We start from the raw sequence: 19,937 nt of genomic DNA, 5'->3' as shown, positions 1-19,937 counted from the left end.
TCAGGCATTAATTGATAGGTATACATACCTAGATACGAGAACATCAATATACAGAGTAGGAACTTAACTAGGTAAGTAGGTACTAACGTAACATTAATATCAGATACAATTGGACACTCGAGATAAGATAAATTATATTGTGTCTGTCTGTACTCTGAAGTTTTATTGTCATAACTGATAAACTAACTATTACATATTAGCATACTCAAGTACCTACTTGACAAATTGATATCTAAGTAATAAAATTAAGATAGTAAAGATTTAAGCAATTTTATTCAATTTTTAGGGTTCCGTATCTTTACAGAAAAAAAAAACATTATAAGTTCACTTCGTTGTCTGTCAGTCGGAAATAAATAAAAATCTGTTTTAGAATGTAGAGCTAAAACCCTTTCATATGATAGACTAGCGACCCGCCCCGGCTTCGCACGGGTGGACATTTATTTTTTCTATTTTCCGGGATAAAATATAGCCTATACGGATTCGGAAGAATCCCTCTAAGTAATGGTAAAAGAAATTTTGAAATCGGTCCAGTAGTTTTTGAGCCTATTCAATACAAACATACAAAAATACAGAAATGCAAAGGTTTCCTCTTTATAATATTAGTATAGATACCCCACTTGGGATAGTATCTTTCTTCGAAAATTGAAAGTACTAAATTTATTTGTTCAGGAACACATTTATTTGTGATGTAAGTAATCACATTCACGGTTTACGGATTTTCCCTTTACTTGTGCTATAAGACTTACCTACCTGCCACATGATTTTAGGTCAACGGGAAGTACCCTATGGGTTTTTTTTTCAGAGACGGACAGACAACGAAGTGATCCTATAAGGGTTCCTTTTTTCCTTTTGAGGTACGGACCCTAAAAATAGCATACCTAACTCTCTCGTAGCGGAGGCCAATCAATCTGAGGGGATATCTGATACCATATCTCATTACCTGTAATCTCAACAGACAGTAGGTACACAGTTAACCGAAATGTTGCGCTAACAAAATATTTGACCCACATTATTTCGGGCCCTGGCTGTGTATACGAAACTGTCCGCCTTCCTATAGGCTTAGCTTTTTATCGACTCCCCCACTTTCCACCCTCATACCAACCTATGGCACAATGTTCCACCCCTTATCTTATACTAAAGTTTAACAGTCTCAAGGAACGAACGAGACAGCAGGATAATGCAATGTAAGTGAGATAACAATACTATCTATTAGTTTCGTCCTTGTCTATTTACTATACGTAATTAGTAACAATAATAATTATTATAATTTTTACTAACCAGTCTAGCAACGACCATCTTAGTGATTGTTTTATAGTATTTCTTCAAGAAACTAGAACCTACACTTAATGATTTTATGATAATATAATATAATTATGTATGGGCCTCCTACTTCTAGTTTACTACTACTATAATTAATTCTAAAATAGTTGTTTAATATATAATTTAATGTTTGTAGCTAATAATTTTTTAATAGGTAGGAAAGCTTAAACTAAGTACACTGTCGCATTAGGTCTCTCTGTAAGGACAGTGTTTATTATGGTAAAATAAATACTTAAGTTAATAAAAAAATTACGCAGGTATGTGTGCCTATCTATCTTTAATTCATCGACCTAAGTTTTAAAGCATTTTTTTTTAATTTATTAAATACTTATAATAATTCAAATCCATATACAACGCCATTTAACGCCAAATTGTGTCTGTCTGTCTATCTGCTACTTTTTCACAGCCCATTTGAAATTTGGAAGTGAGCGCAAAAGTTTTTTTTTTTTTTTTAATCCTAAAGTTGTTACAAATACAAGATCTAGTAGGTACATAGGTAGCATGTACTTATAAAAATAAATCAAATGTACTAGGTACAGATTAAGAAGGTAAAGAAGTAAGAAGGTAATTTAGAAAAGTCAGGTGACGTAAAAATTACATTGATTGTACTTTTGCCTAAAAAGTAGGTTTAGTTCACCTAAAAAGTACTGAAATAAGTTTTACTAAAGTTAGTTCAATAAATATGTAAGGAATAATTAGATGCCCTCCGAAAAAAGACCTACCGTAATTCGACATAATGTATCGTTAGGGGGGCATGTCAAGAGGTCACAGGAAAAATAAAAAGGTCGCGCTGATTGCTGATTTTGAGAAATTCAAAAATGAATAAAAAAAAATTGAAATGCTTTTTTCTTGGAAACTATTGGTTTTAGGAAAAAGTTTTTTAAATAAAAAATGTAGAGGGCATTGCGAACTATATTTTTTGTCATTAAAGTGACGTCATCCGACTTGAAATACAAAGAGGGCGCTAATGAATCAAAAAAGTGTTTCAGCGCTATTTTCGATAGGAAAAAATGATTTTTTTATAATAATGTAAATTGGAAAGTTGTTCGTCACAAAATTAGCTACAACTTTTATTTAAACTAATTTTTTATAAAACTTACCGTTCTCGAGGTACGACAAAATAATGAGCAACGTTGCTATGATTCTTCTTCTCTCTGGGCTGGTTTCCGCACTTAAACGTTTCCGTCTGTTGTGCGTGGTTGCTATGATTATAATAAAATGAAATACTGAAATAAAATGTACAGTTACTTTTATTGCTTCCATAATCTATAACTATCCTCCAAGGATTCAATCCTTCAGTATTTCATTTTATTATAATCATAGCAACCACGCACAACAGACGGAAACGTTTAAGTGCGGAAACCAGCCCAGAGAGAAGAAGAATCATAGCAACGTTGCACATTATTTTGTCGTACCTCGAGAACGGTAAGTTTTATAAAAAATTGTTTAAATAAAAGTTGTAGCTAATTTTGTGACGAACAACTTTCCAATTTACATTATTATAAAAAAAACATTTTTTCCTATCGAAAATAGCGTTGAAACACTTTTGTGATCCATTAGCGCCCTCTTTGTATTTCAAGTCGGATGACGTCACTTTAATGACAAAAAATATAGTTCGCAATGCCCTCTACATTTTTTATTTAAAAAACTTTTTCCTAAAACCAATAGTTTCCAAGAAAAAAGCATTTCAATTTTTTTTTTTCATTTTTGAATTTCTCAAAATCAGCAATCAGCGCGACCTTTTTATTTTTCCTGTGACCTCTTGACATGCCCCCCTAACGATTCATTATGTCAAATTACGGTAGGTCTTTTTTCGGAGGGCAATTTGCAAATTGACTGAACTAAGTGTAGTTGGATAACTTATTCTAATATTATCAGCTACCATCGCCATTATAATATACGCAATGAGGAGCGCCAATAACCTACGAATACTTAAATACGTAAATACTAAGTTTGTAAAAGGGTAGGTCATGATCAATGTTTACATATTTGTTTGATAAATACTTATTACATTTCGGTATATTGTGTACAGTTTTTTAATAAGTTTGGACAGCCAGATTGATAATATTTTTATTATTTAAACATTGTAGCCGCACGGTTTAAGTATTTAAGTCTTTAGTCGAATTTATTGTCTTACTAGAGGATGCCCGCGACTTCGTCCGCGTGGATGTAGGTTTTTAAGGATGCGCGATCGCATGAGTCATGTTTTTTCGTGCGTGCAACCAGCTGTATCGAATTATAAGACGTTGTCACGTCAAAAACTAAATAAAAATCGGTTCATTAGTTTAGGAGCTACGATGCCACAGACAGATACACACGTCAAACTTATAACACCCATCTTTTTAGGTCGGGGGTAAAAAAATCTTTCAAAGTGACCATGTGTGCAAACCGCCATGTTGCAACTACAGATTGAACTACTTGTTTTGCACGCGCTATACCCGTACGAGTACCTATCACGGCTGAGACACGTCCTTCAAACACTATAGTGTGTATATCGATTATCTCACATATGAACAGATAACAAAATATTATGTAACAACAAACATACCTATAAGTAGCTAACGAAATACAATTTTTTAGGGTTCCGTACTTCAAATGGAAAAACGGAACCCTTGTAGGATCACTTTGTTGTCTGTCTGTTTGTCCATCCGTATAGGGTACTGCCCGTTGACCTAGAATTATGAAATTTGGCAGTAGGTCTTATACCACAAGTACAGGAATAAATCTGAAAACCGTGAATTTGTGGTTACATCACAGAAAAGAAAATTTAAATGTGTTTCAATTTTCAAAGTAAGATAACTATACCAAGTGCGGTATCATATGAAAGGGCTTCATCTGTATATTCTAAAACAAATTTTTATTTTTTTATATGTAGGTATAATAGTTTCTGAGTTATCATGCAAATTGTTGGAAAAAATAACCGAATACAGAACCCTTAGCGCGCGAGTCTGACTCGCACTTGGCCAGTTTTTTTACCGCGTGCGATGTCCTCATTCACCTCTCTGATACGTTATCAGTCAATAAATATAATCGGCCAAATATTAAAAAAATTAACATATCACTGCACTTCTTACGGCCGGTTCACACATGTCTCCGTTTTACTGTTCCGTTTTATCGTGTACGTTTTTTTTTCGTCGATGGCGTATGTAGTTGTATGAGCGACTTCACACATGGCACATTATTCCGTATACAGTAAAAAATATCGTTCCGTAAATAAATGACATTCCGTTTTGTCATCGAATACTGGACGGTCAGAACGGAAATATACGGATACGTAGAATTTTAACGGATAGATCCATCCTTGTAGAATAGCGGCGGTATACTGCGAGTTTTCTGTTCACACATCACATCCAGTAATGACGGATCCGTTGAACGTTATACGGTGCCTATGTGTGAACACAGCATTTTATGACGTATCCGTTAAAAACGTACCAGTAAAACGGACTCCCATGTGTGAACGGGCCGTAACTTGTTATCTTGTTTAAACAAACTGACCCTGAATTCGCACGGATGCGCTTACATAGTCCATAGAGTTAAGATTTCTAGATATAATTTATTACACCCCCGACAAGTGAAGGTTACAGTAACTAGAAAAGAGCTGATAACTTTCAAACGGCTGAACCGATTTTCTTGGATTATAGCTAAGAACACTCTCGATCAAGCCACCTTTCAAACAAAAAAAACTAAATTAAAATCGGTTCATTCGTTTAGGCGCTACGATGCCACAGACAGATACACAGATACACACGTCAAACTTATAACACCCCTCTTTTTGGGTCGGGGGTTAAAAATACGCATGTATTTTGACACATAAAGTTAAAATGGCGCGTGAGAACTAGAGAAGTCAATTTTTTACGCATTATAGAGTTAGTTGAAGCCCAAAGAGTAGGTAACAAACAAACTGGTAGGTACACATTCGGTTTATTTAATGTCAATAAAGTATGAACTAAAAATGACAGGACGTGCCAAAAAAACATGATTCACCGATAAAACGTTACAAGAACGATAAAAAATTATCTAGCGATAATTCCGAATCAAAGGTAGTCTTGACCTATCATAATGTGCTACTCTGACTTTAGGCCTTGCTCGAAATTAATGATTTGAGTGGGTACAGAACTTTTTTCTTGTTTAGGCTCAATCCAATGTACCTAGTCCAAAGCCGAATTGGTAAAATAGAATTTATGTATGGACTAAGAGACTAGGCAATCCTGAATTATGTATTTGAATATAATTATGTCCAGACCGGTCCAGACCTTGAATAAAACATTATAGCTTCAAAATAAAAATTCATTTATTTCATGCGTGTCCTTTATGCTACGTCCGCGTTTGTGACTCTACCACCGGTTCAGAAAGAAGATTCTACTGAGAAGAAACGGCAAGAAGCTCAGCGGTTGCTTTTTTTTTTCGAAAACAAAATGTTACAGTACATAGGTAATGCAACACATAAGCAATGTAACTTTTACACTTGTGGGTTGCTGTGCAAAGCCAACAGTTTCCAACTTGTTATTTAGAAATTCGTCATTTACCAGTTACCAAATGTTTAACCCAGTCTTTTTTTTATGCAATGGCAATGTAATAATAAGTTTTTTTTTAGATTTAGATACAAGTTAGCGCTCGACTGAAATCTCACCTGGTGGTAAGTCATGATGCAGTCTAAGATGGAAGCGGGCTAACGTGGCAGTTGTTATCAAACCCATGCCCCTTTGGTTTGTCCCGGCATCGTACCGGAACGCTAAATCGCTTGGCGACACGGCTTTGCCTGTAGGATGGTAACTAGCCACGACCAAAGCCTCCCAGCAAAACATAATATACTTATAGGCAGATGTACCTATCTATTTTTCCGTCCACCACATCCAAACTTCATATTTTTTTGCAAACCGTTGCGACTTTCAACCATAGTAGGTACCTAGTAACTGAATTAATAGAAAACGATAATTATGCAATTTAATTAATTACTGATAATACGTATATACTAAAATTTAAGTATATCGCCTCACTGATACGCTGGTTATCGCGGTTTGACTTCAGTAGTACCTACATTGCTATCTAAAAGATGCAACATGCAAGTCTTGCTATCGTGTTGCCGACCAAACTAAACTACTATTAAGCTCATTTTACACTATAGGATATAATAATATTTATTATATTATAGTCCGGTCAAAATAGACATTCAAGGATACAATAATTCACATAGAGCCAAAAATTGGTACGAATATTGGGAATACCAATATAAATGAACTGTGAAAATTCCTCATCAATCCCACATTTGCAAAAAATATAATGTATTCAAGATCAAAGTTCACAAAAATGGGATTTTTGCATTTTCCAGCTAAACGGTAAATTTTATCATAAAATATGTCGAACAAAAATTGTACGACATAATATAATTATCTACAAAAATTGTTCTCACACTTATTTCCCTAAGAATCACCATTCCTGAGATATCGCGATTCTAAAATTTGAAGGGAAACTTTTAGAATCACGATATCTCAGGAGTGGTGTTTCTTCGAAAAAAAAGTATAAGTACAACAATTTTTGTAGATAACTTCAGATCTATAATTTTTGTCTAACCTATTTTATGATAAAACTTACCGTTTAGCTGGAAAATTCAAAACACCCATTTTTTTGAACTTTGACCTTGAATATTTTTTTTTTTGCAAATGTGGGATCGATGGGAACTTTTCACTGTTCATTTCTATCGGTGTTCCCAACATTTATATTAATTTTTAGCTCTATGCGAATTATTGTATCCTTGAATATGTATTTTGAACGGATTATAATATAATATCCCATAGTGTAAAATGAGCTTTAAGTTATCTAACTAGAACGCTAGAGTTCTGGGGGACTAATGTACTAACTACTACATACAAGTAGGCCTATAACAAAGATAGAAAATACCTACCTACACCTTCAGTATGAACAATATGCCAAAAGCAGCAAATGAAATTATTTAGCAAGGCAAAGTTGCGTTCCTGTTTACTATGAACTAGCTTACACGTCCCGGCTTCGCTCGACCTTAAAATCGGTGAGGGGGTGATATTATTTAATAAATCCTGAAACACGTGACTACGAGTACTTTTACGTTCTTGACCGAAATTTGATACTAATATTCATTATTACTTAGAAAAGACTTTTATCTCCTATTTAACTGTTCTGTTGATTGATCAGTCAGTCAGTCAGACCAAACTTTTCATATGCGTAAATACTAGATGACGCCCGCGGTTTCTTCCGTGTGGATTCAGGTTTTTTAATTTATTGTTAGAACTGTTTATTTTTAGAACGTATCACTGTGTTTGATTGGTCAGTATTCAAATGAATTCTCCATACAAACTATACAAACTAAACTATGTAGTTTGTCTGGAGGATAGCTGGGAAGCGCGCTAGGGAAACATCCATGAAACTTCTCTTAAAGTTTTTGCTCACAACGCAGCGCAGTATCTAGAGCTCCAATCACTTTGATTCCGTCACGCGTAACCTATCAATCACCCAAACGCTATACATATTAAAACATAGAGATAGTATATAAACAATAGAGGTAGTCATAGGTTGTTGCCGCTCTTGTACATCCATTTGTCAACTAGATATTGTTATCTCCGTCTATTTCACGGAACCTCCGTTCGGGTAAAAGCGATAGCTCATATAAGTCTGGCAACAACGCACTGTATGTGTAACTGGTGACAGTAGTTGCCAGCATTTGGAGACAAAACATTGGGATTTGATGCAGCGTTTTTATAAAATTTTAAAAATCACAAAAGTCTGGGTTAAAATTAAGATAAAAACTAAAAACCAAATGTGTGACGCTGTGTTTTGTGCCTCAAGATATAAGAAAGAAGGCGTCCAAGTTCCTGAATTTCCTTTTCATAGGTAAGTCTTTAATAACTATTTCATCGATACCAACCGCGACTTTTATTCCGAAAATCGCTAAAATTAAAGATTTACATGTTATAAGTGTAATTATCTCGTGTAATACTGACAAAAATCACGTTTTACAGCGCAATTTAATTTTAATTTATGAATTATTTTAGGCATCATTTGTAGTGATGTGTACACACTTTATCGATAAAATCAAATTTGTCTTTTATCGTATAAATAACATTTGCTTACTTTTGTAGATTTCCAAATTGTCCTGAAATTAGAACTGCGTGGATTTGGACAATAAAACGAAAATCTGGAAGTGAAAGGTATATTCTCGTCTATGCTCCAAACATTTGGAAGAGTCTTGTTATGTTTCTGGTTTGAAAATAAATAAATTGAAATCAGATGCAATACCTACTATATTTGAAAGATATCCTCAAAAGTCAATACCATCAACCAGTAAGCACTAAGCTCTTTCAAATTGTATGTAGGTACTTATCTACAAATAAATATGTAGTAATGTTACACTTTTCTTTATTTGACAATAGTTAAACAAAAAAGACACCAACAATTAATTAATTTATTAATTTTTTTATTTGTACAAGTATATTTGTATAAAGTGGACAGGGAAGCACTTATCTCTATAAGAGATCTCTACCAGTGACCCTTGGCAGTGCGAGAGGTTGTAAAGGGAGTAGAATAGGTACAGCAAAGAGAGACAGTAATTATTATGGAAAAAAAACTTAGTAGATATTATGTTATAATATATACTTAATTTTAAGGTTTGAGGTACAAGTGAGTTTAAATAATTTCTAAAATTAAAAATTACCTAATTGTTTTACTGATATTTTTTTAAATTTTATTATCATCATAAAGAATTATGCATTTTTGACTAGGTAACAGCAAGACATACATTAATTCATTTAATTTCAGGTTATAAAGGACGAACGAAACAAACTTCGAGAGCTGGCTAATAATGAAACAAAAACGAAGGTTTTGAGCATTTTCCTCAGTCAGTTTTCTACGTCCAGCTCTCTATAATTTGTTGACCTAGAATTCTTGACTTTTACTTGGCTTTTTATTTTATAATAGAGCAAGATCCCGGAAGCGCCAGACTGTATTTATGTACTTATTTTCTGAGAAACGGCCAATTTATAAGTATCAGCTGCTGCCTGCTAAAGGTACATATGTATAACATTACTCACTTTTCTTAAAGTCTGAGTGTAGATATAATATAAGTAAGTATGTTTTACAGAAGATTGTGAATAATTAATATTCAATACTGTCAGAAACTTTCCGCCACAAAAAGTAACATAATATAAAATATGCCTTTTATTGCCTACGTTATTAATTATAGTAATAATACTAATAAATTGATTTGAATTATTTGAAAAGTGTTTCATTTTACTCTTGTTTTTACTGAATATATAATAACCGTCCGCAGGAATTTATAGATTTTTAAAAATCCCATGGGAAATCTTTAATTTTCTGGGGTAAAAAGTTGCTTACGTCAATTTCCAGGACGTAAGCTACCTATGTATCAAATTTCATATAAATCGGTATAACGGATGGGCCTTAAGAATCCCATGGGAACTCTTTGATTTTTCGGCGATAAAAGTAGCCTATGTCCGCTCCCAAGGTAACTCTGTACCTTTCATTAAAATCGGTTAAGCTGCTGGGCCGTGAAAAGCTAACAGACAGACTGAGATACACTTTCGTATTTATAATATTAGTATGGATAAGTATATATTGCACGTAGTCCGTCGTAGTAACATAGAAAATTAATTTTGATGTGGTATCGATATACCCAAATTCGCCGTCCCAGCCCTAGATGGTGCACACAGTGACAAAATGACTTACGCACACAAAAATAATTGACACGCATTTTCAGTTTATTATCGGTCCATAGTTATAATACGTCCATGTATTAAAATGTAGTGAAATAGGAGCATCACTTAAGTCTCGAATCACTTTGTCATCGCGCCGCGTAACCTATTTTCTGAAATAGCTAGCTCAAATGTCATGGACAGTGGAACTTTATACAATCGATTTGAGTTAGGTATCACTGTGTAAACAAGATATAGTCGGTACAAACTTCTCACGCGCCATTTTAACCCAATGGGTCCACTGTCATGTGAAAAGTACGGTTCACCTCTAAAATAAGAACTAAAATAAAAATTAAATTAAAAATTTAAAAAACCCCCGACACATAAACCTCTAAAAAGTAAAAAAATAATAGGTAAGTATGTATGGGCCCTTTAAGAATAGTATAAATAGTAAAGTTTTTATCCAAGCGCTCGTTGCGCCAGGGGACCGCTACCTATCATAAACTATGAAAGTCATCTGTTGTAGAAAGAATAGTCTTTAGCGGTCCCCCGACGCGCGACGCAACGAACGCTTGGATAAAAACTTTACTATTTATACTATTCTTAAAGGGCCCATACATACTTACCTATTATTTTTTTACTTTTTAGAGGTTTATGTGTCGGGGGTTTTTTAAATTTTTAATTTAATTTTTATTTCACGCTTTTTAAACTTTTATTCATAAATTACCGTTTATTTGTGCCATTCTAAAACCCAATTTCTATAATAATATAAATCCAATAAGGCAGCTAATATCTCTTCAAAGGTAACATCAATGTTATGTTAATTATACGTTCCATGAAATATTTTTAACCGAACATCACTAAATCAAGAATTATCTGAATGACTCACATAGTTTAACATGACCAAAACGAAATATCTGTTTCTAACATGTCGTTGCTTTAAAAATGTACCCATTTTACGTAGTCGTATAATAGTTCGCTTTTCAAGATATACCTACGATTAAATTGAAATCGACTTTCACCCGATGAAAGAAGGAATAAATTGGCTTGTATTTCATTTTGTTTGTTATTGCATGTAAAATTTTTATTTGACATAACTTTCAAAAACCGGTCAAGTGCGAGTCTGCCTCACACATGAAGAGTTCCGTACAAGTTTTTTTTTATGTAATGACAATTCAGTTGTCGGATTTTTCTGTTTACTTGGGCCACAGGAGTAGAGTACTTGGGCTATAAGATATTGCTACCTGCCTTTCATGATTCTACGTAAACGGGAAGTACCCAATTTATAAGTTTTGATTCTCTTGAAAGATGACACACAGACAGACAACGAAGTGGTGAAGGAAAACACCGTCAGGAAACCTGCATGCTTAAGAGTTGGCCATAATGCTCCCACAAAGGTGCGTGAGGTGTGCCAATACGGGCTTTGCCAGTGTGGTAGCTTCTCATTCTGAGAGGAGACTTGTGCTCAGTAGTGAGCCGACGATGGGTTGATCCTGATAATGATGAATTTTAAACGTATTTTGTCAAACTAAATAAGCTGAGTTCAAGCAGATAAAATATAAAGAAGGTGCGCCTAATGCATCATCCAAACCTGCGCGACAAAGCGACTACGATGCGGGAACCTCAGCCGCGCGGAGGGTCATTGCCTATATTTACGATATTTAATGGTGCCATGCACACCTACGCGACTACAACAGTCGAGGCTACAACATTTTTTTTTTTCTACAGATACCTACTGAACCCTAAAAATAGTTTGACTATGGTTTGGGTTTGGGTTGATTGTTCGTGGCCTTTGGTTGACTGTTGGATATTATAATAGAATTGATGTTTTCTCGTTTAACTGTGATTATAATATTTTATAAATTAGAAACTCCGCGCCTACGATCCAAAGTATCGGAGTTTTCCAAAACATTATCTTATTTTCAAATAAATAATTATGTATCTAAGCAACGTCCATCTTGACAGCTTGACATTTGCCAATTGACACAGCGAAAATTGTATGTCTATGGTTACAATAGTGAAAGATCCCAGGGCCACCAGCCGTCACGTATTTTCTGACGAACGAAATTTGGACGATTGAGTAGTGTTAGTATGTACTAAGAACGCATGCCTACAGACCTGCTAGCTTGCTTAGACGGCCAATTTTCAGGTATCAGGTAATCAAGGTACATAAATACATTACTTACCTCACGTAAATTCTCCAATTTTTTTAATTTTTAGCTGTTTTTTTTTAAATATTAATAATTAATTCACATAAGTAAACTATAAGAGAGTGAGAGAGAAGTCAATATATCCTAATACATGTCTTACTCAGTCTCATGCGCGTAGATAATGATGCCCTCGCGCTCAAACCCACAGAGGCATTAAAATTGAATTTAGGGGATGATTGGCCCTCTGGATCGGTCTGTCTTCTTGTAAAAGGTTTTAAAATAGTTGTCTGGTGGACATATATAAAAATGGAGCATCAGAATTTACGTGCAGTTAAGTAATTACTTATTTTGGGAGCTTTAAAGCGTCTGCAAAGCAATACGGCCGACGCGGGAAGTGTCTGGGAGTATTGGCGACATATTTTTAAGGATATTGCCTAAAATATACGAAAAATCAGTTTGGAGAATTCACGTGAGGTAAGTAATGGTTTTATGTACCTTGATTATCAGATACCTGAAAATTGGCCGTCTAAGCAAGCTAGCACGTAGGCTAGGCATGCTTTCTTAGTACTTACTAACACTACTCAATCGTACATATTTCCTGTGTCAGAAAATACGTAACCTCTGGTGGTACTGGGATAAAAGTAATAAGAAAACCAGAAAAGAGCTGATAACTTCCAAACGGCTGAACCGATTTTCTTGGATTATAGCTAAGAACACTCTCGATCAAGCCACCTTTCAAACAAAAAAAACTAAATTAAAATCGGTTCATTCGTTTAGGCGCTACGAGGCCACAGACAGATACACAGATACACAGATACACAGATACACAGATACACAGATACACAGATACACAGATACACACGTCAAACTTATAACACCCCTCTTTTTGGGTCGGGGGTTAATAATTGTACTTTTGACATGATATTTGACACATAAAGTTAAAATGGTAATTTTTTTTACGCATTATAAGAATTCAGAATTTCGTCCTTATTTGTTTGTCCTGGTAATGGATGCTCTGACGTCAAACATACAGGAACAAGCGCCCTGGTGCATGCTGTTTGCCGACGACATTGTGCTTGTCGGAGAAGATGCGGCCGACGTCCAGAGCAGATTGCGTAGATGGCAAGAGAAATTGGAGAGTGTTGGCCTGAGGATCAGCCGAACGAAGACAGAACATCTGTTCTGTGACTTCGGTGGCCCCTCCAGTTTCTCTGATATCTCTTTGGATGGCGTAACTCTACCTGTCTGCTTCAATTTCCGGTACCTCGGTTCGCTCTTCCAAAGTGACGGTAGCATTGATCGAGACGTGAACAATAGAATGAATGCGGGATGGATGAAATGGCGACAGGTCTCAGGTGTTATATGCGACCCGAAAATGCCCCTTAAACTTAGGGAGAAAATTTACGAAACTGTCGTTAGACCTGTCACATTGTATGGTTCAGAATATTGGGCGGTAAAAGGGAAGGATGAAAGACGAGTACATGCGACCGAAATGCGAATGTTGAGATGGATGTGTGGTGTGACAAGAATGGATATGATAAGGAATGAATATATAAGGGGAAGTTTAAAAGTAGCACCAGTGGTAGAAAAAATGAGGAGTAATAGGCTGGCATGGTATGGGCATGTAATGCGGAGGGAAGAGTGTCATATCACTAGAAGAATGTTAAATATGCATGTGGATGGAGAAAAAAGAAGAGGACGACCAATGAAAAGGTGGATGGATTGCGTGAAAGAGGATATGCGTATTAAAGGGGTAGATGATAAGTTGATGGATGACAGAAGAGAGTGGAAGAGGAAGACATGTTGTGCCGACCCCACGTAGCATGGGATAAGGGCTGGAAGAAGAAGAAGATAAGAATTCAGAATTTCGTTGGACTGTGGTTGGACGCTGTAAGATCAGAGTTAACTATAACATCTTATTCGGTTAATATAAAAATCTTTATCGGAAAACTTCACCATGATTTAAGCTTAGTTTCAACTTTCAAATAAAACGGATATGACAAACTGGCAGAACTTTACTCTACCTGCCCGGCTAGCATGGGCAGTATATAAAAATTATATCCCCCGATTTATCCACTGATGTCATAGAAATCAGTGGATATAATCGGGGATATAATTTTTATCTACTGCCCATGCTAGCCGGGCTGCGGAAAGAAGTTAGTATGTACCTATAACGCTCTCTCTATTATGTAATCCCATACAAATAGTTGAGACAAAAAAAATTGTGAGCGTTAACAATTTTGAGTCACCAACCAATCACTAATTTGAAATAGAGATTGTCTGTATTTTTCTGGCCTCATTTGAAGCACTTATTACTAGAGACCGGATTATATGCAACATAAAAAGCTTAAAATATGTATGCAAATATGCATGGAAAATGCTTAAAATATGCACGAAAAGTGTCAAAATATGCAACATTAAATAATAAAAAATGGTATTTTTTGTTTCAAAATTACTATTAATAGTTAGTTAACTACAGTAATATACCTATTGTGTATTTTTTTTTAATACGTTAACAATCAGGTACTGTACCAAATGTTCGGTATTGAGGTGGTGCCTTCGATCACTCAAAATGTTTTTGCAAGTTGAAAAAGATCGTTTCACAATCAGGTGAGGTGACTAGGCAGTATTTGAACTAAGGTGTTATATCGGGTTATAACATTGGTTCATTAACTTATCCTATCCTAAAATATTTTAAAAAAAATCGATGATATGCATCATCACAAGAGTTTTGGTAAAATATGAAATAATCTATGAAGATAGGTCAAACATGCAAATGCATAATATGCAAATATGCAATTGCATATAATCCGGTCTCTACTTATTACAAATCTTGTAGATACTCAAACCCCTGCCCGCCAACGACACGAAAATAGTACTTAATTGATTTATTTTAAAATATTGCTTACATATCTTGTCGAATTATAGTAAAAAAAAAAACTTTGTGACTTAAAGTAGACCATATTTTGTTATTTTTATCATTTTCGTGCAACTTAGCTTCTAGGAATAGGCTTCTAGAAAAACTATATATTTTTTTTAAGTGTTAGGTGTGATTAGTACATGTGATTAGAGTAGCTATGCTCTATCTCTGAAATCTGAAAAATGATTCAGCCTATGCTTTTGTCATAAATAATTTCATTATTGATCTGACATAGAACTTTATTTTATATTTCATAGAATTCATAATTTAAACATCTGTTGAATAACTGATACTATAGTATAAAGCTGATACTTAGTATTTTTTCTAATGACCATTTTTTCTGAGAAAAAAGGTTCACATATTATAGAAAAATTCATTTCGTAACGAATTTTGGCAAAAATTTTTGCTTAAGTATACTAACTATAGGTATTTTAGTAGTACCTAAACCACAGCCTAAACTATTGAATAACTGTATGAAGCGTTTGTGAAAACGAGCAACAAAAAAAATGTATTTTCCTTTTAATAGTAAGTAATTTTTATAAATAATTATTTCATTATAAATAAATGCAAATTAAATTTCAAGATAGATGAGTAGCTAGGCAAACCTACCTAGGTTTGTCTATTATTTGTTATTGCAAAACACACTTCCAAAAAGAAAGAACTTAAATGCGTTTTCTTTTGAATAAGTTTATAACGTCTAAATTTTAATTGTGTGCAGTGTGTGTGGTACCTATTCTTGATAAGGTTGTACCCATCAGTGATAAGGCTGCCTTTACACAATATGCCTTTAGGACAATATTGTTTTTCTTCTTGTTTTTATTATTAAGTAAATATATAACTACTTTGTTTTGATGCAGTAAACCTTTTACTATTACTACTACTACTATATACTACTGGGACTAAATATTCAGAGAGAACCATAAAAAAATTGTTTTGCGTTCTTTGAACGACTAGGCTGGTAAATGGTTTACTACACTGTAGAGTTATTTCTTCAAATAGGCCAACAAGTGTCACCTTCTATCAAGAAGGCACTTTACAATGTACTTCACATACTTTATCATGTAAATATTATGTATCATGTCAACATTATGTACATAATAAATATATGTACTTACCAACTTGACTATAGGAAGTATATTTTATGATTACGTTATATTCCTAGGCAGATAAATGATTATTTGTTTCTTCTTGCACGCCAGGAAATTTCAATAATATATATTCAATAATTTAATAGTATATAATATATATTTTTTAACCCCGACCCAAAAAGAGGGGTGTTATAAGTTTGACGTCTGTATCTGTGTATCTGTGTGTCTGTGTATCTGTGTATCTGTGTATATGTCTGTGGCATCGTAGCGCCTAAACGAATGAACCGATTTTAATTTAGTTTTTTTTTTGTTTGAAAGGTGGCTTGATCGAGAGTGTTCTTAGCTATAATCCAAGATAATCGGTTCAGCCGTTTGAAAGTTATCAGCTCTTTTCTAGTTACTGTAACCTGCACTTGTCGGGGGTGTTATAAATTTTTAATTTACACTTGTTTTACTATCTATTTTTTTATGTTTATTAGTATAATATTAAATATAGGTATATATACAATACATATTATATAATATATAGGAATTTTTAAAAAGACATATATATGTCTTTTTAAAAATTCCTTGCGACTTGGTACTATCCAACACTAGCACTTCTCCTTTCAGCAAAGGTTGCCTGGTAGATATTGCCCCAAGCAATAAGGCCGCCTTTGCACACAATTGTTTTTTCTGTTTTCTTCTTTCTGTGTTGTGATCCTTTACATGTGTTTTTGTGTGCAATAAAGTGTTCTATATCTATCTATTTATCTATAATCTCATTCATTTGGATCTTTTAGATACCCAACCTATCGTGCGGTAATGGTATCAAACTTCGGTCTCAATTTTTAAAGGATGCAATGTTTAACTCAATTTTTTTTATAATTGTAAAACTTAGTAGGTCATCTAAGTACCTACTTACTTAACAAAAAATCAAAAAAATCTGTTAAGTAATTATTATTGGAAAACTCAGCCCATTACTGAATTATGTACAAATATTTTGTTTGTAATAGGTAAGTGCTCTAGATAATATTTTTTAAATACATATCAAAAATTGCGGAACCGGCAGGATTCGAACCTGCGTCTTCTGGATTCGTGCCCGACGGTCTGACCGCTAAGCCACGGTTCCGCAATTTTTGATATGTATTTAAAAATTATTTAGAAATTTCCTTGAAGTGTATGTAAAAATACTATCATAACAAGTTACAAGTGTAAATTAAAAATTTATAACACCCCCGACAAGTGAAGGTAGGTGGGAAGGTAGTGAAGGTAACTAGAAAAAAGCTGATAACTTTCAAACGGCTGAAACGATTTTTTTGGATGATAGCTAAGAGCACTCTCGACCAAGTCACCTTTCAAACAAAAAAAAACTTAATTAAAATCGGTTCGTTCGTTTAGGTGCTACGATGCCACAGACAGATACACAGATACATACACACGTCAAACTTATAACACCCCTCTTTTTGGGTCGGGGGTTAAAAATATAAGTGCTCTAAAGTCTTGAATTAGATAGTAAGTCAGACAATAATAAAATTAATTATTTATTATCAATGTTTGGGATTTGGGGACACTGGCCCGGCTTTAAGATAGAGTTTTCCTAGAGGTCAGAATTTCAATGTATTGTACTGTACTGAGTTTCACTTACTATAAAGATATTCTAATTTTCTAATCTAAGATTACAAGCAGGTAAGTAGATGTGTAGAGTGTTACCACGTGTTAATGTAATTATTTCACTTTCCCAAGCAAACTATTGAATTGAAAGTAATAATAATAGGTAAAGTAGCTTTCTAAACTAATATTACTAGATTCCATTGTACCTAACAACCGTCACATCGAGCCGAGTAGACACACTCCTCACGGCTCATACAAATTATGTATATCGTGATTTTGTATGGGAGTCAATAAGAAAACTGTTTTCTGTCGTTTTTATCATGCATCCATATACTCGTACCTACCTACTTAACGGCCGATATTCGATCTATCCTTAATCTCTCGATAAGTTACTTGTCTACTTCGTTATTAATTGCTAAAAAACTGATCAAGTGCGAGTCGGACTCGCATACGAGGGGTTCCGTACATAGTACAAGAAACAACACTTTTTAATTTTCATCGTGGTCAAATTGATTTTTTTATTATTTGTTCTTATAGCAGCAATACACATTCTGTGAGAGATTCAACTCTCTACCTATTACGGTTCACAAGATACAGCCCGCTGATAAACATACAGTCGGATGGCCGGACAGCGGAAGCTTAGTAATAGGGTTCTGTTGGCACCCTTCGAGTACGGAACTGTAAGATCATACAATTTTTGAGAAATTACTAAGTAACTTCCTTAATCTAAGTAAGTAACTTAGATATCGACAGATTAGAGATAAGATTGGTTAATTAATTATTGTTAATAATTTCGGCCATATGTCGTCTTGTCATATTTGTATCACAGTATCAATACGAAATTGATAGAGAAACAAAACGAGATGTGGAATCACGGATACGTATAAGTAAATCAAATCAACACAGTGACCTTGGAGGTCTGCATGTACCTAGGTGATTATATTTACCGGGCACACATGTTCTACGATGTGCTCTATGTAACATGGAATGCACTTTTTACGCTTATCATTACTTCGTCATCCTGATAACTGATAATAATGGAAATGGTACCTAATATAACGAAAAATGAGAACTAACCGGGCTGTTGCGGCGGCAACAGAGGCGGCATGGCGGGCTGCGGTGGCGCCGAGGGCGGCGCGGGCGGCGCGAAGGGCGACACGCCGGGCGAGCCGGGCACGGAGTCGCAGCTGGCCGAGCCGAAGGAGCGCGGCGGCGGCGGCGGCACGGGGCTGCGCGGCGCCTTGACCACGGGCGGCTCCGGCCGGTCCAGCTCCACGCGCGGGTCCTGCGAGCCGGACTCGATGGCGCGCGCGCGCGCCTCGTCCTGCGCCTGGGCGCGCCGCAGCGCCGTCTGCAGCGCCATGACGCGCTGGCGGTCGGCCGTGAGGCGGCACTTCTCGCAGGTGCAGTAGCGGTACTTGCAGTAGCGCTTGTGGCCCTTCAGCTCGATCTTGAGGCGGTGGTTGCGGCAGCGCGCGCAGTTGGGCGGCGCGCGCGGCACGGCCGAGCTGGAGGCGCCGGGGTCGGAGCGCTCGTCGCACTCGTCGGGCGAGCGGCGCCGCCACGAGCCCACGGACATGGCGGGAGCGGCGGTGTCGGCCGTGGTCGCGATGTCGGCGGCTGGCGCTCACGTCGCGATGCCACACGCAGCGCGCCTCGCGGTCACGATGCGACTGATTGCCGCCGCCGGCTGCACTGCCCCGCCCCGCGTCTGCACCTCGCCGCGCTACTGCACGATGCAAGTGTGCATTTCCTAGCTCTATAAACTACTGGATGTGACACGAATATTTAAACGAACCGAGGTTTTAATCACTTTCCACGCGAAGCGAATACCGCAGATATAATTGTATCCCGTTTGCGATGCGTTTAAGTTATGCCTTGGTAAGTCTGTGCTTATTTTGTAACAGTTTTTATTCAAGTAGTGAAATGTAGAGCGATTGAATACTTACGCTCTACATTTTTACTTTGTACTTAAAAACGACAATAAGTAAAAAATTATAGAGTAAATTTTTAAATAAAAAGTTTAAAACGTTCATTTTCAAAATACACTGCATTTTAATAAAATTACCCGTTAGGACTTAGCTCAATACCTAGGAACTAGGTATGCCTATCTAATCCTTCTGTAGAAGCTATTACGCTGATATAATAGTTCTTCTTTAATAAATATGTTTTCTATGAATAGGTT

The 19,937-nt window shown here is 35.7% G+C and overlaps 1 protein-coding gene and 1 non-coding gene across 5 annotated transcripts in view; both read right to left on the bottom strand.

The window, feature by feature from the left end:
- Positions 1–19,621, bottom strand: part of LOC123875177 (protein doublesex) — a 272,131-nt gene extending 252,510 nt beyond the window's left edge. For all 4 annotated transcript variants that reach the window (XM_045920866.1, XM_045920867.1, XM_045920869.1 and 1 more), the window contains exon 1: positions 18,830–19,621. In XM_045920866.1, the coding sequence (XP_045776822.1) occupies positions 18,830–19,331 (502 nt within the window). In that variant the 5' untranslated portion in view covers positions 19,332–19,621. The remainder of the gene's footprint in view (positions 1–18,829) is intronic.
- Positions 17,199–17,270, bottom strand: Trnas-cga. Its single transcript has one exon. It is a non-coding gene; the product is annotated as a tRNA-Ser (tRNA).
- Positions 19,622–19,937: the final 316 nt, after the last annotated feature.

Source organism: Maniola jurtina, chromosome 19 (genome assembly GCF_905333055.1).
Source record: "Maniola jurtina chromosome 19, ilManJurt1.1, whole genome shotgun sequence".
NCBI lineage: Eukaryota > Metazoa > Arthropoda > Insecta > Lepidoptera > Nymphalidae > Maniola > Maniola jurtina.
This window is presented reverse-complemented; position numbering and strand designations above follow the sequence as displayed.